Source organism: Astatotilapia calliptera, chromosome 10, assembly GCF_964374335.1.
Source record: "Astatotilapia calliptera chromosome 10, fAstCal68.1, whole genome shotgun sequence".
Lineage (NCBI taxonomy): Eukaryota > Metazoa > Chordata > Actinopteri > Cichliformes > Cichlidae > Astatotilapia > Astatotilapia calliptera.
The window spans coordinates 4,242,586-4,263,197 of NC_137431.1; the positions used below are offsets into that span (position 1 = coordinate 4,242,586).

The following is a 20,612-nucleotide window of genomic DNA, read 5'->3' on the forward strand; positions in this document are numbered from 1 at the left end:
ATCTTTTCTCCATATAATATTACACAATGTCAGAGTGTCACATGGGCTCAGGATTGGCAGAGCAGGTCATCTACTAATCTGAACGTTGGTGGTTCGATCCCCGGTTGTTCCAATCTGCATGCAAGATGCTGAACCCTGAGCTGCTCCTGATGCATTCATCAAAGTGTGATCATTAGAAAGCATCAACGTGTGTGTGAATGGGTGAGAGAGACATGTTGTATAAAGTACTTTGAGTGCTGAGTCCCAAGCATTGGATGTCGGTCAGTTTGTGCCTCCTTACCGCAATTTCTGGATATTTGAAGCAATTCCAGACAGGCGGTAAATGCCGTCCACCACGCCGTGCTTCTCAATGAATTCCGTGCAGCTCTTGAGGACCTGGGGCACTGTCAAACAAAAACAACGGCAATTCATCATTTTCAATCTTTGCTGAGCAGCAGGACAGAAGAAGATGCCAGGATACTGAGGGTGGACCAACTTTTTTGTGTTTTCTGATGGAAAAACACTCTCGGAGCTAGAGTGGACACATACGCATACTGAATCATGCATTTCTTGACCTGGTACTGTTAGGTTGCCTTAAAACATTTTCTGTTTTGATGCAGGCAGTCTGTAAGGAAACTGTCAGCGTGTGAGGCAACCAATCACCGAGCCAGTGATTGTGTGGTAGACCGCTAAAATCACGAAAAAGCTTAGTGTCTCCTCATTCTCCTTCAGGAGCTATGCATAATACAGACATGTTATTCGTCTATGTGAGCGTGTCTATGGAAGATAAGGACAGTGTGTATATGTACGAGGAGGCCTCCCCACAGCTCACACATCATTTTAGATTGACAGAGTGGGACACTTGCTGAAGCAGCTGTTCAAATTCCACATGTAGCCAGAGAGAAAATAAGGCCATTCATTCAATGTGAACAAACAAGCGGATATTCTACCGCACAGGAGAGGACCGAGTGGGAAGAACTTGTTACAAGTATCTCTTTCCACAAAGATGCACAGCATGTGTTTAAATGTGGAAATCACTAGACTGTTTCCTCATCTTTTAAAAGCACTTTAAACTGTTAACCTGGCCTGTGTTCAACCAGAAGTGAAAACCCTTTATCCCTTACTCACGGATGTATCACATGAGCTGGGTTTTGAAAGATGGCATACAAATTACAAGAAGGGCTACAATGAATCTTTATGTTGTGCTGGGAGCAAGCGCTGTTTCCTACAGACGTCTGTACAATCATACTGTATTTTAGAATCGGAGGAGTCACAACATGATGACAGAAAGAACGCAGGTTTAAGGCACTTCCAAGGCAAGATAAGTAGAATTCATGTGCCTTTTACAGATGACGACAAAATTATTAGCCCCCCTATGAAAATGTTATTTTTTTTAATTGTTTTAAGTATTTCCCAAGTGCTGTTAACAGTAGCAAGGAATTTTTAATACAGCTTTTCCAAAAATTACAGTTTTATTTTGGAACCTTCGTAATATTTTTTCTTTGGACTCAGAAACAAAATGACTTCATCAAAACTAAACAGTTGCAGAATCAAAATTTATCCAGGCTGTTCTTTAAGGTGTCCGTTCTGCAGAAGCAGTTGTTCTGGGGTCTTCCTCACAAGTAAACACCTTAACTGTCTGACCGAGCACCATGTGACTGAGACCTCACGTCTCCCCTTACAAGGTAGGGCAGGATTTCCAGAGGTCAGTCCAGCTCCTTCACCCACAAATGTGTGACAGAGCACCCACTGATAGGCGACTATACTATTACATGGTTTGAACTGTGATCGCTGTAAACAAATGTGCTGGCCAAATGAGAATCCTGCACGTCCACACATGCAATGTCATCCATTAACCTGAACAAATGGGCTTTTAAGCTGAACTAAAATTAAGTTACTGATCAGTGCTCAACAACAGAGCAGTATTATTAAGCCGGTCAGAGCTGATGTTAGGGTGTAATCAGGCCACCATTATGACCATTATAGCCAGATACCAGGCTGCAGATGGACTTTCAATACAGCAAACATCTTCAGTGCAACCAGATGAGCTACAAGCTCATATTTGCATGCCGTATGAGGCGGACGCCATTCAAACAACTGTAAGATAACAGGTGAAGTGAATAATAATCTGGTTATGCTGCAGTGTTCTTCCGGGAAACCTCGGGACCTGGCATTCACGTGGATGTCACAGCATCCACTCCTAAAAGCCAAGGCTACAGCGTGGCTACCATGGCTACAGCGGGACAAAGTGTCTCCAGCAGGACAGAGTGTCGGCCAACGGGCAAAAAAAAGGGCTCTGGACCAACTTCAACAACGACAGCTAAGGCGACCCAGCCTCTAAACTCTCCAAGCAAACTGGAAAAGTAAGATAGATGACAAGAATGCTTACCAGTGCAGTATCCTAATCTAGAAAATGAAAGGTTTTACATAGGCTGTCAGAGTAAGCTACATAACCGCTCAACATGTAACCACTCTGTGCACAGACATTTGGACTGTAATTTCCATTAAAATTCCAATATTTGAAGAGCAAAAAAGCTTTTTTTTAGCCACAATTATGCGATTGACTACTGATATCATTAACGGTTTCAAACGCTGCAGTTTTGTAATGCTCTGTCACTCACCATCATGTCCCGAGTTGAGGAGGTGTTCTCCCAGGTCACAGCCAAACACCCTCTCCCGGAGGATGCCTCTCTGCTTCAGCTTCTGCTTGGTGGGCCTGGACTTCATGAAGGAGCGCAAGAAGGTGATCAGCTTCCCGTGCTTTTTAGACACTGAGGAATCAGGGAGGGAGGAAAGGAAGGACACATTTTAGATCCCTCACACAGCAATACGTGAAGGCTCAGATTTCCCACAAGATGCATCCATGCACTACAACTAAACCCCCAAGATCGCTTCAGGTTGTCCCATTGTGAATTTCAGCTTCATTGTAACGGAAACTCCTCTTTTATGCATCTGTAATTTCCTTAAGCAACGTCTTCATTCTAAAATACCGCCTTCCTGGCAATTACAAAGGAGTCCCTCACATCCATGAGCATCTATTCAAGAGAAGATACACCCCCCCCATATCAATCAGATAGTCTGAGAAAATCCATAAGCTCCTTAAATTACACACCATTTGTTTTCGCTACTTTGAAGAGACGTGGAAACGCTATCCAGTGAATAAGATAAGCTGCCTGTTTGGGAGGACAGAATTCTTGACTGCTAGGATGAGTCGTTTTACACTCTCTGGTCACTTTACTTGACACAGTTGTGTAGACTTGCTTCATGAAAGCTTCAAATGTCCTTTAAATGTGCATTTAGTTCACAACAACATGGAAAAAACAAAATGCACAAAAACTCCAGCATGTTTCCATTCACCGCTCACAGAAGCATAATGGTATACTGGTGCACTATGTCAGTCATTCAAAGAGCAGAGTGGGTATTCAATAAACTTCACCTTCCTCTTATGTTAGCTTTCTGCTACCATCTCTTATGTTAATGCGTCACCAAAAAAAACCAAAAAACCCTTAAAACAGGGTTCATCATCCAGTTTGATTGTCACCTACTGGTTACCTCGTTAAGCTACCTTAACCATAAAAAGTATGTTTTTTTTATTTTTCTTATGGCCCCCGGGGCTTTTGTTACAGTTTACCCTCTCATTTTCAATGTTTTAAAAAAGGTTGTTATAATATCTTACTATTACTGAGGAGTATTAGAAAACATCTCTAAAATATATTTGTTTTATTTATTTTTTATGTAAATATTAACTATAGTAACATCCGTGGTGTTATGGGTCTGTTTAGACTTAAACATATTTACTCTAAGAAAAGGGCAAAAAAAATTATTTTTTCAAACGTTTTGTTGTGAACAATATTGAAACAACAGCGATGGTGTCTGTAAAAACAACCTGAAGAACGCGGAGCCCTGTAACTGTCCGTCTGGACTTTTCCAGGGAAGCAGTAGGGATAAAGGGCGCCGTTTGTTCAGGGAAGGAGAGAAGCCCCTAACTTCTCTCTAACAGTGTTAGTGAGCTCAGAGTGTGTTTATGATTTCAGTTTTAGCCCTAATTGTCTTCTATTATAACGGGGTCGGAACCAACCCCAACGACACAAAGGTCATAATATCTGCCAGAGCTTTTTATTTAATATAACATTTAAGAGGCACTCTTATGCATTTAAAACCTAAAACTGGGTCTGTGTCGACCCTAAAAAAGACGATGGGTAATGCTGTGATTTCCTTACTGGGAACGTTTTTCATTTTCACATTATATCGTCTAGCCACGGATCACTTTAAAACTCTTAAAGCATTATCAGCTGCCCTTCTGTGTACCTCCACCACACTGGAAAGCTTCAGAGTTAAGCCTGAGTCATCACAGAGAATGAAACCATGTCTAATCTTTTGTGTGTCTGCCCTCACAGACGTCAGCGGTCTGCTCTCAGCTTGTATCAACCACTTCAGTCAAGACGTTCTTTACTTATTATTGTTTTGTTTTTTAAGTTGCCTCTTTTTGATCATTATACCTTCCAACCCTTCACACTAACTACTTGTTTGACTTTCTGTCACCCTGAAAGTTATTTTTTTCTCTTTAACTTGGAGAACTGATCATCCATGCTACTGAAATCTGACACAGACTGCGTTGATTGAGAATAACAAGCAGTAAGAACCAGTGAAAGTATGAGGAAATCATCTAACACCTATAGTATCTACTGATCACTGACTTCTTGAAGTGAAAGCAACATCTGGAACTTATATATATCTTCCAACTGACTCTTGCCTGAGTGGAAAAACTGATGTGTCGCATCAGTTTTAAAAAAAAACTTGTGTTCCAGGACACATTCCTTCAACCCGTTCTAAATGCAGTCACGATCACAGCCCTTACACTCCTCATGTGTTTCACTGATTTATATTTATTTTACCTTCATATCAGATTTCTGTTATCTCCAGACTGGAAGAAATGTACGAGTTGCAAATTCCATTAAATAGATGCCAAATCTTTTTAAAAATGAGGCTTCTCTTTGCTGCCTGTTGCCAGACTGCGATCTGCTACCGCTGCAGTCCAACTAAAAGTAGGCCACTGCTTACCGATCTCAATCGCCAGAAACGAAACAGCCCGAGTGAAAGAGCCGCGTTTGGAAGATGATGTTAAGACAGTAACAATATCTGAGCAGCCGTTTGATTAACAGACGTTGTGAAGACTTTAGGTTGCCTTGATAGAGATGAACTCAAAGATGTCCTGTTGTATACATCATTTAAAAATAAGCAGCCACCGAGCGAGAGCCACTTGTCAAGAAACTATTAGGTGAAAACGGATTAGAAGCTGCCTCTTCTGCATATTAAAAACACACTATTGAGGCAAACTGCAAACTACGCTGACTTAATTGACGGTCCGCTGAGTACATTTAGACGCAAACATCCAGCTGACAGTAAAAACTAACAAGCTGGTGGGAAAGGAAAGTTACTTTTGAGCTTAATGGATTTTATGGTGCACACGGGGGGCGCAAAGAGGAAGTGTTTCACTGGTACCGACTCTCAGTACCATCAGTCCAACTACTCCACAACATGCTACCAATCCTGTCAATTTGTGTTCACTGACGCTGAATCGTTGTCAGCTAAGGGCTTCCTACTCCAATCAGATAAACTGTGTGCAACAAAACGTTGAACACTGTCTGTAGAGAAGCATTTTAATGAAGGAGCACAATCAGCTCTGAATTAAGAACTGATCGCTCCATTTCAGGAGAAAGCAGGGCTACAGTTTACCCCTCAGGGAGAGATTCCTTCTGCTGCCATGCCCACACACAAAACCGCTGAGACAGCACAGTTGACTTTCTGTTGAGACATCAAAAAGGGCCTCAAGTATGTTTTGGTTTGTTTGTTTGTTTGTTTGTTTGTTTGTAACTGTGCAGGTTTACAATGACACGTTCCTCTTTAAACAACTCCAACGTTCTGTAAGACCTGAGAAAGAAGTGCAAAAACAACCATGATTCTCTGGAGGACGGACAGAGACTCCCATCTGCTCACTGTCAAAGGAGATGACAGCCCGGGGGCTGAGCGTGCTCGGCACTGGAGCTGAAATCCAGCTGGTTAAAAGGCTTTTAGTTTAACGATAGTGGGACTGATGTAGGCTTTAAAAAAAACTCTCGCTGACATTAATTACACGATTTGTAGCTCGTGGCACCTAAGGGGGTAGACCAGCGACTGGGTGTCCCAACGGGAACATTTTTAAAACCAAAGAAAAACTGAAGCCGCACTCACAACAAGTTTCTCACCACTCACAACTGTGAACATGACAGCTTGTCTCAAATAATGCTTCAGACCATCAACATAAAAAAGGACATTAACATTTCATTACATGTTTCAGATAGCTTATACCTTATCCTAGCACCTTTGTTGCACCACAGTAACAACATCAGAGCATCTGCTTCTTGAGAAAGTGGTATGCACTTCCATTTCCTTTACTGCTCCAGGCATAGGTGGATGTCCTGGATTTCTTATTTTTGTTATTAGTTTCCATTCTCTTCTCTGACCGCGCAGCCTTGGCTTATTACACCAACGTCTGGGGGTGGAGACTGAATTGGGTGGTCATTTATATAAATTGACAAATAAATAATCACAAGTTGGGGTGCACAAGAGCTTTTAAATATTACGTTCCAAGTTGTTATGACTCTAGCATGAGTTATTACTATGTATGAAACAAAAAAGCACCAATGCTGTATCCTACATTGCCCATGATGCCGCTGGACATTATTTCAATAGATCCTCCCCATGAAGTAAAGTTTGAATTGTGAGCTGCAATTGTAATAATTTCAAAGTAAGGAAACAGCTCAACTCAAACTCAGATGACATCAATATCTGATGACAATTCTGCTACAGGCCTTGCAACGTTGCAGCCACCCCCAGCCCCTCTGGGTTCTTATTTAAGTTTTAAGGCATGATCTACATTAACTTTAAATTCAGGAGAACATGAAAAACTGCACGTAAAGCAACCTTGCCCTCCTTGGAAGTTATATTTCTATGACCTTCTTTGCTGCGATGCCTCTCTTTTGATCACATCTCTGTTCACTCTGATTTGACAAAACCATGCCTGAGATCCAGCGAGCATATGCAACGACTGACAGACACGAAGAAATCATGAGAGTCCATGACTGAATCTTGCTTCCACAACAGATATGACAAAGCTAAACACAGAAGAGGATGGTTATAATGTCCCAGGGTGACTGACAGGTTTCAGTTACTGCCCTTAACAGACTGTAACTGTGACGAGCTCTTTCCCCAAGAGGCTGTGACAGGCTGGACTAGGCAAAAAAGGAGGCCAAGCATAATTGTAGGAACAATTAGCAACATAATAGCAAACATCAAGCTTCCTTAACGCTCTCAAACCCAAAACAGACCACCTCATTCTTTTTAATTAGCAGGGAGCTTTGCACAGGACACAGATTGGGGGAAGAGTGCAGCTTCAGAGCAATGCTAGAGTGCTACTGCTTCCAGACAGAGCACTGCCCGGCAGCACACTCAAGCCTGAGACATTTAATATAACAACTCTGTATTAATGTTCACTGGATACACAACCATTGACAAGTGTGGATACAGCTCACTGGGGCGTCAGGATGCTATTATTGCGTTAGCTAGGATCCCCGAGAGAGTGGAATGGTGGGGAATTCAGACACTGGCCCCTCCTCTTTAGCACTCCGTGTAGATCATCAGATTCAAACATCTACGTGCTCTGAGAATAAAGTTTCCAGCTGAAATTTGTTTCACAGATGTGCCAAAAATATATTGGTTTACATATTAGTGTATTCGTCTTAAAGTCAAATCTTCACAGGCCACCAAAAGTATCTGTAAACGTCTGCGAATTCCCAAGTTAGCACTGTGCACCAACTCATCAAAGCAGCGCCAGAAAATACAAACACACACACTGCTTTCATTGTGTCTTGAAAAGCTCGTATTATACCAGGAGGAACCGCCAGAAAATTACATTAACTGTATGAAAAAGGGACATTTGTCCACTGAAAGGCAACTACTGCAGAGAAAATGTCTGCATTACTTGTAAAACTAATGCAACATAACAGGAGAAGATGCTGTGCTTCCAGCTATTAACAAATCACATGTTGGTGTTTCTGCATGCCTGTTCACTGTGCACAACAGAGCAATATGTGCCTATTACAAGGCAATGGTGAGTGATAGTGACCCTTTTGGACAGAAGGCCCAAGTGTGCAATGGTATCAGGAGCAAAGTGCCTCATTGTTTCATCTCATGGGGAGGGAAGAGGGAACAGAAGGGTGGATTTAGCTGGGTTCTGTTTGGCCAAGCAATTATTGTTTCAACCAGAAAATAAATAAAATAAATAAGTAAATGCAATGTATTTATTTCCTAACATTCTGTGCAGTTTGTCCTTAATAATAATGTATATAGGCAAACATCTGATATTCTTACATGCTGCTGTATGTTCTGACTGACAGAAAGTGTTTTTATTCTATATTTGCAGGTGGTGATGCAGCCAGAGTTTGTAATATGTGGGCTCAGGGCTGCCCGAGTATTGTACCCAATCTTTTCTAAGACCACTTTTCTTCACTGTTATTTTATTTAATTATTAAATGCTCCGATTTCTTCACACCTTTATAAAACGCTAATTTCAAACGTTTATTTTTCTAATCCTGCTTTAGAATTATACGCACAGTTTCCAGCATTATACAGCTCACTACACCACCACTAAACATGTCAACGATGAAAGTAATAGCACTTTTCCAACAACAGCATAATATCTGAAAGTGTCGGAGCTTTGCAAAACTGAATTTATGACAAAGCTGCATTGGTGTAAACTGCACACGTGTTGCTAATAAAGTGCTCGCTCAGTGAATATTCAAATTCCAGCGATAGAGGACTGAGCTGTCTTTGGTTCTGAGTAATCATCTGCCGCTAAATGTTTAACCAGATAACACGTCGACATCCTATAAACCACATATTTCAAACGCTGACGCAAAGCTTCCCTGAAGTGCAAGTTCAGAGATGTAAGATGACATTACACGAACATTTACTATGTAATTATACGTTACTAGAACCTAACACACTTAACACAATTAAAGAGAGAGGAACTGGAAAAATACGGAGTCATACAGCACAAAATTTCTCCCCTAATTTCTTTAAAACCCAGGATTAGCCTTACGTCATCCAAATCCCTTAATCTATATAAAAAACGAGAGGAAACCCCGAAAGTTTCCGAATAAAGGTTAGCTCCACGATGTGAACTCGAAACAAATCAAACGCATTTCCTTACCTCTGTTCCATATCACTGGACCTGCCTAGAAGCGTTATGACAGTTTTTCCAAAGTCCAAAGTACAACTTGGCTTTTTCTTTCGCTAAAGTCGCACCTGTACAAAACGACGGTGAAAACTCCTCTAAAAGCACCGAGGTCTCGTCAACCAAGACATTAAAAGTTTAAAGTTTAAGGCTGGAGAGCAGTGAAACACCGCAGACTTTATTTTCTCGCTCTGTCAGAGTCCGAATACAGCTGCAGCCTATCGGTTTACGACCACGCCGCTGATGCCTTCAAATGCTCCCGGACACATGGGCTTTCGTAGCTTTCACCGGTTGTTTCGGACAAAAATAACGAATTTTTATTAATTATTAATAATTTTGTTAACTTGGAACAAAAGATTTAAGCTACTTTGATGACTGATTAGACCTCATGTCATGTAGGTGATTGTAGCCACCTGTACTAAAGCCTTAAAGTCAATTTCCCTTAAATACGGCCTTTGAACTGCGCTAAATACCCGATACTTGTAACAGCATTGAAGGCAACACCGGCGTCAAAGCAGGCAAGAGGTGCTTGCACAGTGGAAAATGCTACTTCATACGACACACTCCTAACAAGCAGCATCCCTAGTTTTATTCTTCGTAATATTCAAGACCTTCAAAGGTAATTTAAAAAAACCCCAATAACTCGGTAATTAGTTTTTGTTGTTGTTTTCTTTTTACTGAGGGGGGATTGGGTGCATTTGAGAGACTATGCTGGTACATAAATGGTTGAGCTGAAGCAAATTCCAAAATGACTTCTCGTTCTTACCCCCCCTCTCCCACCAGGATCATTTCAGAGACCTCCCAGCCTGACACAATCAAACCAGACACACAAGACCAACTTGCCCAGTGCCTCTGGCCGACTGACCTCAAAAAGACACTCTAACACTTTAAGTGTGGTTAAAAAACCCTGTAAGTATTTAGCTTAGCCATGACGTTATGTCAACTCTGCCCCCTAAAGACCCCCTGAAAGCATTATCTTGTTATTTCATTAACTAGCTCAGTCCCTCAGCAAACAAACACTCGGAGTCAAAACAAAACTATTATTTAACTAACTGTTGCTAACCCAAGATCACAAGACTCCAGGCAGCCCGATTCACTGCAAGTGACTGCTTTAAGCTGATGCATATTTAATGAATTACAGACACATTTCCTTGGATAATTACAGTACGTTCACTCAAGCCCTGAACTGAAGTATACACTAGTTCTTTGCAATGCATTCCCATTCATTTGTTTTTTCCCCTTATGAACACGCCTGCACACAACAGTTCAGAGGGAAGTTACTCATCTGCTGAGCTTTAAAAAGATACAGTAGCTTCTAATTTCGTGTATCAGATGTTTGAGTTTTTCTGAGCATCTCCAACAAAGTGTCCTCCCCTTTGAAGTTCCCAGTATCAGAAGCTGCCAACACTACCTTACAGTAGGTAGGCATTTACCACTATTTACCACTATTTTATGTTGTTTACCTACTTTAAATCATTCAAATTTAGCAGTGGCATTCTGTATACTCATCAGTGTTACCAGTTTAAAATTACTGGAGGAACTTTTTTCTGTAGAACATTTAGTTTTGCAACCTCTTGCGTACAGAGCAGAGGCCTTTACCACTTTCTTTCTGAACTTCCTACGAGAAGGACCTCTAATAGAAGCCATGGGGCTGAATAAACAAGACACAGTGAGCATGGCGCTTTGACCTTTAGGACAAAACACATGACAGAACACCTACAGAGCAGCAGCCACACATGCAGTGAGATTCAGAAAACGCAGTTCATAGATTTAAAAAATGAAATTTGTAATACTTTTATGTGGTTTGAGACTGCTTCCACCTTCCTGAGTGCTATTAATATTTACACTGAAATCAATATACAAGGAAGGAAGGAAGGAAGTCTTGGTGTAGTCTTAGTAATAACTGGATGACATGGGGGGTCTTCAGCTAATGCAGCTCACCTGAACCTTCCAGGCTATTAAAAGCTGGCTCAAATGAGCTGTTCAGCTTGTGTCTTCCACTTCCAATGTATGTGTTTTAAAAGGCACTTTAACCACCAAACAGCTTAAAATGGGATGAGAAAGTAAAAATATTTACATTACACATGAAGAACTTTCACTTAATATGTACAACTCAACTGAGACTTTAGCTTATCTGTCTCCTCATAGATCTTGCAGACAGGAAGTAGTAAATTTCTGCCCTGCTATCTTGTACCATATAACAGGATGAGAACTTTGTGCTACACTAAGCATCACACAGCTGGTATTTTGCATGGACATGAATAATCCATTTGACTTCTGGAATGCCAGAAGTACAAGGATGCCAAGTTAACTGGACAGGAGAAGAACACCATGCTGTCTGAAACATAAACACGGTAGTAAATATTAATTCTTACAGTTTGGATACATGCCTCTATGTTTTTTAGTCGCACAGTTATCATGAGAAATGTATTTCTTTAATGAGGCTTGTGTGTGTCAAAATAATGTTGCAGTGCACTGAAGTGTGAAAGAAGTCTAACAAGTAAGGATCTCTATTAGCAAATGTTTTCTGTGTCACTGATGCAATGACCTTCCTTACACGCACAGTCAGTTTACAGCATAACCTGACTTGTTAGTACGTAATCCAAGGCACCACCCATACAAAGGTGCAGTTTACAACAACAGCGTCTCATTGACGCTGCAGATAAACACATTACGCAGACCTTGGACAGTCTCACAGCACCAGGAAATGATCTGAGATCCTTTGGAACAGGAGACAAATCTAACTCTGTCTCACACATTCTCTCCTCATTTCCCTCACATAAGCAGCTGTCTTGGCTCATATATGCTCACAGCTGCCCAAATCACTGGTCCCCAGACATGATGAAGCCTGCACTGAGGAGGGGGATGGGGGGGTGCATCTGGGTCAGTAACTGGTAGGTCTTATGGGTTGTCTGGGGAGAAAAGAAGTCGAACCTTCCTTGTTTATTGAAAGTTCACAACTCTTTTTTTCCCCCTTTACCATGAAGCTAGTACAGTTTGATCCCAGTTTCCACTGCAACACAGGGCGAGCACACGGTATGAGGGATTAATAGCTCCTAGCTTGTATGGTCTTTATTTTAACTGGAACAGCACAGTGTGTTAACAATTTCCATCATTTTACTGGGAAGCGGCAAAGGTTAGTGGTGAACTGCGTTGATCTGGGCAGCGGAGGCATATTTTTCCAATGTTGTGTGGCTCCCTGCAGGAATGTGCTCTTTCAGTCACCATGGAGAGGGAGACAGATTCTTACTGTTGCAGGACAAAGCTTAAAGCTCAATGGATGGGTTTACAGGCCTTCACATTGTGAAAGGATTAAATAAATCAAGGCTGGCTGGGACCTAGCACCACGGTACCCTGCCATGGCCTTACAGCTTTGACCAAACAGACGCACACAAACAGCTGGCCCTCATCCAGACAGGATATTCAGCAACAATGAGTAACCTGGCTCACCCCTAGACTGATTTACATACACCTAAAGAGGCCATGGCAGTGAAAAGAACAGGGGCTGGAGGGGGAAGACTGTTCACTTACCCCCCAAATCTATTTGCCAAACTTAAATATATTAAGCAATGCTATTTTCTTTTACAGACAGATGATACAATGTGACATATTTAAACACACCCATAAAATATCCACATAGTAATAAGGACTTTGGAGTGAAAGAAAGAAGTGTAACAAATTTAAATGGAAACATGACTTATTTGCATTTGACAGATGTTTTCAAAACAAAGATAATAATGTGCCGAGTCAAGTGAAGAAAACTATAAACAAACACTGCAAAAACCTCCACACTTCCACACTATTGTGGCTTTACCGATAATTTACAATCAGATGGTCCACCGTCAGAGTGTGGAGGAAAGACTGTGTTAAAGGTCAAAGAAAAGGTTTAAAAGAGCAACACCAAAAAAGTGCACAAGAAATAACAGCACGTGTTAACAAGTGTACTGTGACAGGCACACTAGGACTAGTCCTAACAAGGCGACACAGTGCAAACACATCACTCAAAGGAGAAGAGTTAATTTCTGGTTAGCAGGTGGTGGTGGTGCAACACACCAAGGGGGTTTTTGATTGCTTTTTTTGGTCTACCTGAACTTATGCTGTAGTGGTTTAGCGGGTCGGCCACCCATGCACTGTCCTGTATTACACTCTCCATCTCCAAGTCTGCATGCATCCCGATGGACAGATGGGCCAACAGACATTTGGATGGATGGATGGATGATGGAGACATGAGAGAATCAGCAAAGGGAGAGAAGCACTTCAAGTTAGAGAGCAGATCAACTGTGCACTTTGGAAAACTGAGGAAATGACACTTTAAAAGAGCAGGTAACAGAACACATAATTATAGTTGTAGTACTGAATGAAAATGAATACTGAATGAAAAAAACTACATGAATTTAAAAAAGTGAAAGAAGTTCAGTTTAACTTTGAAAGTTATAATCCTTAGGATTTTTATGAACTCACATCTTTTTTTTAAATTACATACCTACACATGAGGTAATGGCTTGCAGATGCACACACAAACAGCTATGAACAAGAAGTGGCTTCTTTAATTTCTTTTCAAATTTGCCTGAGAGAAGCATGCATACCCCTCACCACCTTATCACAGTAAAGTGGTCAGGTACAATGTGGCTTGGGTGATGGTCAAGGGCGGGGGGCTGTGGAAACAGTCTTTCCAAGTGCAGCCCCCATGAGGGGCTGGAGGGGAGTCTGGTCAGAATGGAGTTGCCCTCGGTGAGCAATACGTCCTGAATGTCATCGGCAGTTATGGACTGAACAACAGTTCAGAGTGCCCAGCCTACTTGGAGTTGCTGGGTGTGGTGCTGAAGGGTGCTCCAACTGATGTCATTGTCCTACTAAGAGACATCAATGCTCACCTACACAACGACAGTGAGACCTGTAAGGGCAGGATGAATGGCCAGATTGAGTTGAACCCAAGTGGTGTTCAGTTATTGTTGTTATATGTTGCCAACTGATCACTACCCAGTGATGTAATGGAACAGGTGGTGGGAGAGAATGCTAATTAGGTCTGGCGCACCCAAACGTATTGTGAGGGTGTTCTGGGAGTGTCCCAGGAGTGTCCCAGGCTCTTATCTCAATTTCCACCTCCAGTAGAACTTTGACATCATCCCCGTCATCCCAATGAGCTGGCTGTAGCTCAGGAGGTAGAGCAGGTCATCAGGCTCAGCAGGCTGACTGGAAGGTTGGTGGTTCGATCCCCTGCATGCCAAATATCCTTGGGCAAGATGCTAACCCTAAGTATGTGTTAGTTAGAAAGCACTTAAAAGCATAGAAAAAAGTGCTTGTGTGAATGGGTGAATGTGGCATGTTGTAAAAAGCTATATAAGAATCAATCCATTAATCAGTCAGGCCATAATACATTCATGTTTCACACCCTCATTGTTGAAGGAGGCGCTGCAAAGTGTTCGGATACTGTTGTGCTGTCCTATAAGCAGACTGTAGACAGTGGAGCCATCAACTTGAAGGCAGGCCGAGCAAAATGCGGTTTTTGCAGTAGCTGATCTAAAAACTCTTTTGTAGGAAAAGTTTGGTGAGCCCACTGAACAAGACTTTCCATCTGCCAAAACTGACTCAAGAAAGGCAAAGCAGTGCTCTACTCACAAACTGTGTAGTACAGGGGCAACTCTGCTATCACTCTATAACCTCCGGGTGGGTGAGCCCCTGGAGTGTAGAGTCACCCTGTTCCTTAAGACCTTGGGTGTTACAGGGCCGTGTTAGCCGACACGCCACTGCAATATCAGGTGGACATCTTGGGCAGTGCCTGTGGAAGACTGGAGTAGTGATCGTCATCCTTAAGAAGAGGAACTGGGGTGTGTGCTCCAACTACACAAGGATAACACTCCTCAGCCTCCCTAGGAAGCTCTATGCCAGAGTACTAGAGAGGACAGTCCATCTGTTAGCCAAACTTTGGATTCGGGAGGACCAATGTGGTCCGGATCACGGAACTCTGGACCAGGTCTTTATCTAATCAAGGAAATTCAAGTGTGGATGGGAGTTTAGTAAGCCAGTGGAAGTGTAATTTGTAGACTTTGAGAAGAGTCTACAAATTACAACATAGCAACAACACAGGCAGACCCATTCCAGGGTCTGCCCGTCAGCCTGCAGTGAGCTCTGTTGTCAGATGGAGGCAGTGTATAAAGCATGCATTACAACCAGTCTGTGGGCCACTCTTGCTCGTGTTGTTGCTCCATCAACCAGGGGTGCCTTCAGAATGTTTTGATAGGGGTGGGCCACTAAAGGTATTAGGGCGGCACATAAAAAAAAGGAATGAAATGACTGCAGGTCAGCAAAAACAACTTTTGATTAGATGAATAATGGGGTGGTTTTTATTGAACTGGTTCTAGTGATGGAAGATAAATATGACAGCAATTTCTTTTGTTTACTGCCCGCAGAATTTGGGGAGCTAGTTTATGAAACATTGTTAGTGCCAATAAATCAAACAGGACTAAAATCTTAAGGATTATAACTTTACTTATGCTCATCAAATTTGTGATGTACAAAATCATTAAAAAAAAAAAAAGTGTAAATGTGAAAATACTTCTATATGTATGTGCGTGTGAACAAGAGAGGGTGGTGTGAGCAGAGAGGCAGGTGGAGTGTGTATACCAACACGCACAGGGGGGAAAGAGACTCCAAGAAGCAGGCGGCAGGCCAGAGCAGGGGGAGGCTGAAGCAGAGGAGTCACAGTCAAATGCAACAAATCAAAACACATGCCAACACTACTGTACATCCATGTGCAATGAGATAGCAACAGCATTAATGATGTACTGAGACAGTGGAGAGCAAACGATGCACATTTTGAAACATGTACAAAGACATTCCACTTTTTAATCTGTGACTTATAATAATACTCCTGAGCCAAGATATTCTCGTTTAGTGTCCTGTAAATACTAGTTGGCCATCTGCACGGTTTCAGGAAACAAAGACTTCAGCTTAGGGCTGTGCGATATGACCAAAATCTCATATTCCGATATAAGACATTTATCGTCCCGACAACCATATGTATCACAAAAATGTTACATTTTCTGTAAATTCTGTGAATCTCAGGCAACTTGACTTGCGTGTTTTCAGCTGGGCGTCGTGTACCTGGAGTCGAGTGGTTTGACCGATGCGTGAAACCATACATTTTTAGACATAAGTTGTAACGACCGCCTTTTTCTTTGTATTTATTACACGGCGTGCTGCGGGGAAAAGCCTGTTCTAACATCTGAGTCTAAGGTTTCTTTTGAGCACCTGACGGCTCTTTTTTGCTTATATTACAAAAATGGTTTTGAAATAATATTAAGATGCTCAAACAGAAAAACATTAAACGCAAATATATAAAATATAACTATTTACAGAGAGACAGGAATAAAAAGGACCCTTAAAGTGGAAGAGCCTCAGGGAGAAGGAGGAGGAAAAAAAAGAACATTGTTTCTGCCTCATCAGAAAACTACTGATTGCTAGAATGAAGGGCTTTGGCCGGACCCTTTGAACTGGGTCAGAGCATCACGTCACCAGGCTGATTGGTTGTCGCGGCGCGACTTGATGCTGGAGTTCAGATTTTTCCAACTCGAGCGGTAGACGCGATAAGCGCGAATGCACAGAATGCACCACACGAACTGCAGCGCGTATTTTACTTTGCGCTTCAAACGCATCAGTTGAGCTACTTGGTTGTGCGAATCAGGCAGAAAAGCGTTTTCGCGACGCAAATCTACTTCTGAAGTTTCGCGCGACCCCCAGTCGCGCTTCATCGTGCTCCTTCATTGACTTTACACGTAAACCTGAAGCTCTGGTCGCGTCTATCGCGTTCAGTGTGAACGCACCGTTAGGTCCTCGATTAGTTTTGACTGGTCCTTCTGTTTGTCATCATTTCAGTTTATTTTGAAAAATCTCAACAGGATCTTCAGCTTTATTGTGAAAGGTTTATGTGGAAAAACAAGCGGACTGCGGAGCCACACGCTGGGTTTCCCGTCATTGTTGCTAACAGCAAATCATAAAAACAGTCGCTTGTCCGTCCGTAGTGTGGTTATTTTAAATTTAAGAGAAAGAGAGAACTTTAAGAAATTAATATAGGCACTACAGTGACCATCAAAACAATATAAAATTTTGCTGTAAACAGTTTATGTTGCGACACCATGAAACAAACGATAGCGTAATATGAACGTTTTCATATCGTCATCCGATATATATCGAACAGCCCTACTTTAGCTCATACACTGAACAGAAACCCAATCATTGAAGAATTAATCAACAATAAGAGGAAAATCTGGTGTCTATATCAAAATCAAGTTCCTGACCACGTGCAGATACTCTGATATCAGAAATAGGGCTCATGCAAAAAACAAAAACAACAAAAAACAGCAACAAGCATTGAGATATTTCTTAAAAGCAAGGGAGTGGGACAGCAGGCACAGTCTAGCCTCGGACTGAACAGAGTGCTGTGTGTGCACTGCAACAAGATCCATTTGGTATTAGTCACAATCTGGAAGGATCAACAACATTATGCTTGATACTTGAGCTGCACATCAGATAACATGGGCATCGAAAAGCTCCAGAAAGCCCACAAGCAATAACCACCCTCTCTACTTTAACTTTATTTTTCTTCAATTTCTTCTTTTGTCTTGTGTCCTCACTTAATAGAGACCCCAGAATGAGGCTTTGGTATGGTTTGGAAAAGCAGCTCCACTTGCCCAACCCAATGCCAGCGGGCTGGCTGTGACGCTGAGTCATAGTGGTTGAATCAATGTTTAAATTTGGAGCATGTGATGTGGATTTATTCAAGACATCTTACAGCAATAGGATCTGAGCAGCTATTTCTGATGACAATGTTTAGCTCAAGCCGCTAAAAACACTGTCGAGTGCTCTCTTTGATTCTGAGAGGGTTTGTGTTATACACTTGTCTTTGACACTCTCTGGAGTGTGCTAAAGAGCTTATCTGTTTGCTCTGGACAGCAATAGATTAGCAGTTATTTGCAGAGGATTTGCATATGGCTGAGTCAATAAATCATGAGTAAAGGCCTCTTTCAGCTGATCATGTGTCAGAATTACAGGCTTCCTTTCACAGTAAAATCATAACCTGCTTATATATTAGACGTCTGTAACAGAGTTCTTATTGTTCCATTTCATTTTAGATTAAAAGTATCAACTACAATATTACCAATAAATATTTTTTCCTCTGCTGTATTGTAAAAGGATCAAATAATGTGAGAATATTCACTAAGGATCTATTGTTTTTAATACCCAAATCATTAAACTGACCCAAAGAGTCTGTTAGACCACTGCATGCACACTAATATATACCCAAAGTCAAATCACTCACCACAGATCGAACTCTTTCCTGAAACCTCAGCGATATCAGTGAGACATTAACCGCCATCAGTGATAACGCCCTTCTAACACATTTCCTGTTAATAGTTTAAGAGGAGAATAAGTACCTGGTTTTGGCACTGAGTTGGTCATGGACTGTGGCACTTTGTCATTTATGAGCTCCACACACTCACTGGGGAAGAAGCCAACCTGGAAAGAGTTACAGCACAGAGAGAGGTGGGAGGAAAGACAATCACATTTTAGAAGACAATAATGGCACCCAAGGGCGTAGAGATGTTAAGGAGTGGTTGCCATATCAGTTATATGATTTATGGCTGATTTTTACCATTTTGTCATCACGTTACATAAACACTTCCCTTCTAAACTGAAGCAAAACTCAGATAAAATCATTACAGTGGGTCATTTAGGTTTGTAGCAGGTTTTACATTTGAATATGATCACATTAACTTTAATTAGCAAAAATAGACATTCAGGTTGCCCAAGGATACAAAAAACAAAACAGTGCAAATAATGTTAGCAGGTCAGACTACATGGCAGTCTGGAAAAAGTGGGATTCAAAAGGGTCTGTTTATGACTCAGACACACTCAGATTAAAAACAGGATGGCAAACCGCCTTGTTGGTTGATGACTGCACTGATTTTTTTCTGCATTTGCTGACCAATTGGAAGCAGTTATGGGATTCAACAACGAAGGGTGTTGCATGCTCAGCCTCTGGGTGAATCCTTTCAATCACAAGGCAATTGCACACGTCACCTGGTGGGTGGCACTCTCTCCAAACGATGGCGGCCTAACTCTGACTTTATACATGCAGATAGACTGAGCAAAACTCATCTACACATGTCAGTGTTAAAAAGGAACTAGAACCAGCTGGTTTCCAGCTGGATGCATTCTCACTGTATTCTTACTGAACATAAAAGCGAGGTTGCAGAGCACCTATAGTATCTTGCAATTAAACCAGCATCCTGCAGAAACCACGTCACCATTTCCCCAAAATTTCCCAGGTGTGGGACTAATAAAGGATTATCTTATTCGCAGGAATTTCACTTTCACTTTCAAATGTATTGAGCCCATTCAATCCCAACCAGCAACCTGACAGTGCTATCCCTCAGCCTCCTCGTACGTACACCTAAGGCATCAATTTGAAACTCCTACATCACCTCGTTCAAGTTATCGACAATATCCTCCCATCAGCCTTTTACGGATGGGGGTAAAAGAAAAACAATACAATTGCAAGTTCATTGCACATCAACACTCCATTTGTACATAGTCACTGTGTTCCAAATTGTGACTGTAGTTTACAGAGCTACAAAGCCTGTAAAGAGGAATTAAAAGCCACCCAGTGTCAGAGCAGTGAAGTTTCAAAGACTGAATGCCATGTCGAGAGAAACTGTCATTGAGGATTTTACTGTGGGCCAGCCCAGGAGGACCAGACTGTGGAAACCAGTCAAATGTGCGTCAGAACCCTGATAGCAGAGTTTTGGACATGTTGCAGTAGCCTATGTGGCATAGTGGCACAGTAGCCTATTCTAAATAAGATTCCCTGATGGAAAGGAGAAGGAAGGCTTCAATTCAGTGACAGGATAAAAAAGTAAGACCAACAACCATGAGCTCTGTTTTGTTGCTCTTAAATCTGAAAGAATGCGGACAGTAAGAAACAAAGCTTGCAAGCTAGTTAAAGCACACAACACCCTATGCTGTGACATGCAAACTAACATGCCTCCCTCTCCTCACACTCTCCTGCCTTCCTGCATCACTACCTGGTGTTTGAAATCCTCCAAGGGAGTTTTACTGTTCACTCGACATTTACTCTGCATATCTTTTTTTTTTTTTTTTTTTGGGGGGGGGGGGGGGAGCTGCTCTTTACCCATTATGGATTTTTACCTAAAGTTTACATTATACAATAAAACACAGGAGTATTAGTGGTACAAACAGGCCACTTCTGGCATCATCAACTGCCCCCTACTGGTGGTGTCATCAGCCATCAGTTCTACCAAGACATCCTAGATTTGAGTTTCACTTTGCTTTTACTGTT

General features: G+C 41.8%; 1 protein-coding gene across 7 annotated transcripts in view; it reads right to left on the minus strand.

Annotated features, from left to right (window-relative positions):
- The window catches only part of arhgap32b (Rho GTPase activating protein 32b), a 119,089-nt gene that overhangs the window by 7,095 nt on the left and 91,382 nt on the right, over positions 1-20,612 (minus strand). For 4 of the 7 annotated variants that reach the window (XM_080306981.1, XM_080306982.1, XM_026182996.2 and 1 more), the window contains 5 exons: positions 18,688-18,769; positions 15,888-15,938; positions 13,340-13,414; positions 2,601-2,750; positions 281-383 (listed from right to left, as the gene is read on the minus strand). In XM_080306981.1, coding sequence (XP_080163107.1) covers positions 281-383; positions 2,601-2,750; positions 13,340-13,414; positions 15,888-15,938; positions 18,688-18,769 — 461 coding nt within the window. Of the gene's footprint in view, positions 1-280; positions 384-2,600; positions 2,751-9,229; positions 9,447-13,339; positions 13,415-15,887; positions 15,939-18,687; positions 18,770-20,612 lie in introns of those variants that run through there. The other 3 variants (XM_080306983.1, XM_080306985.1, XM_026182999.2) reach the window with 3 other exon arrangements.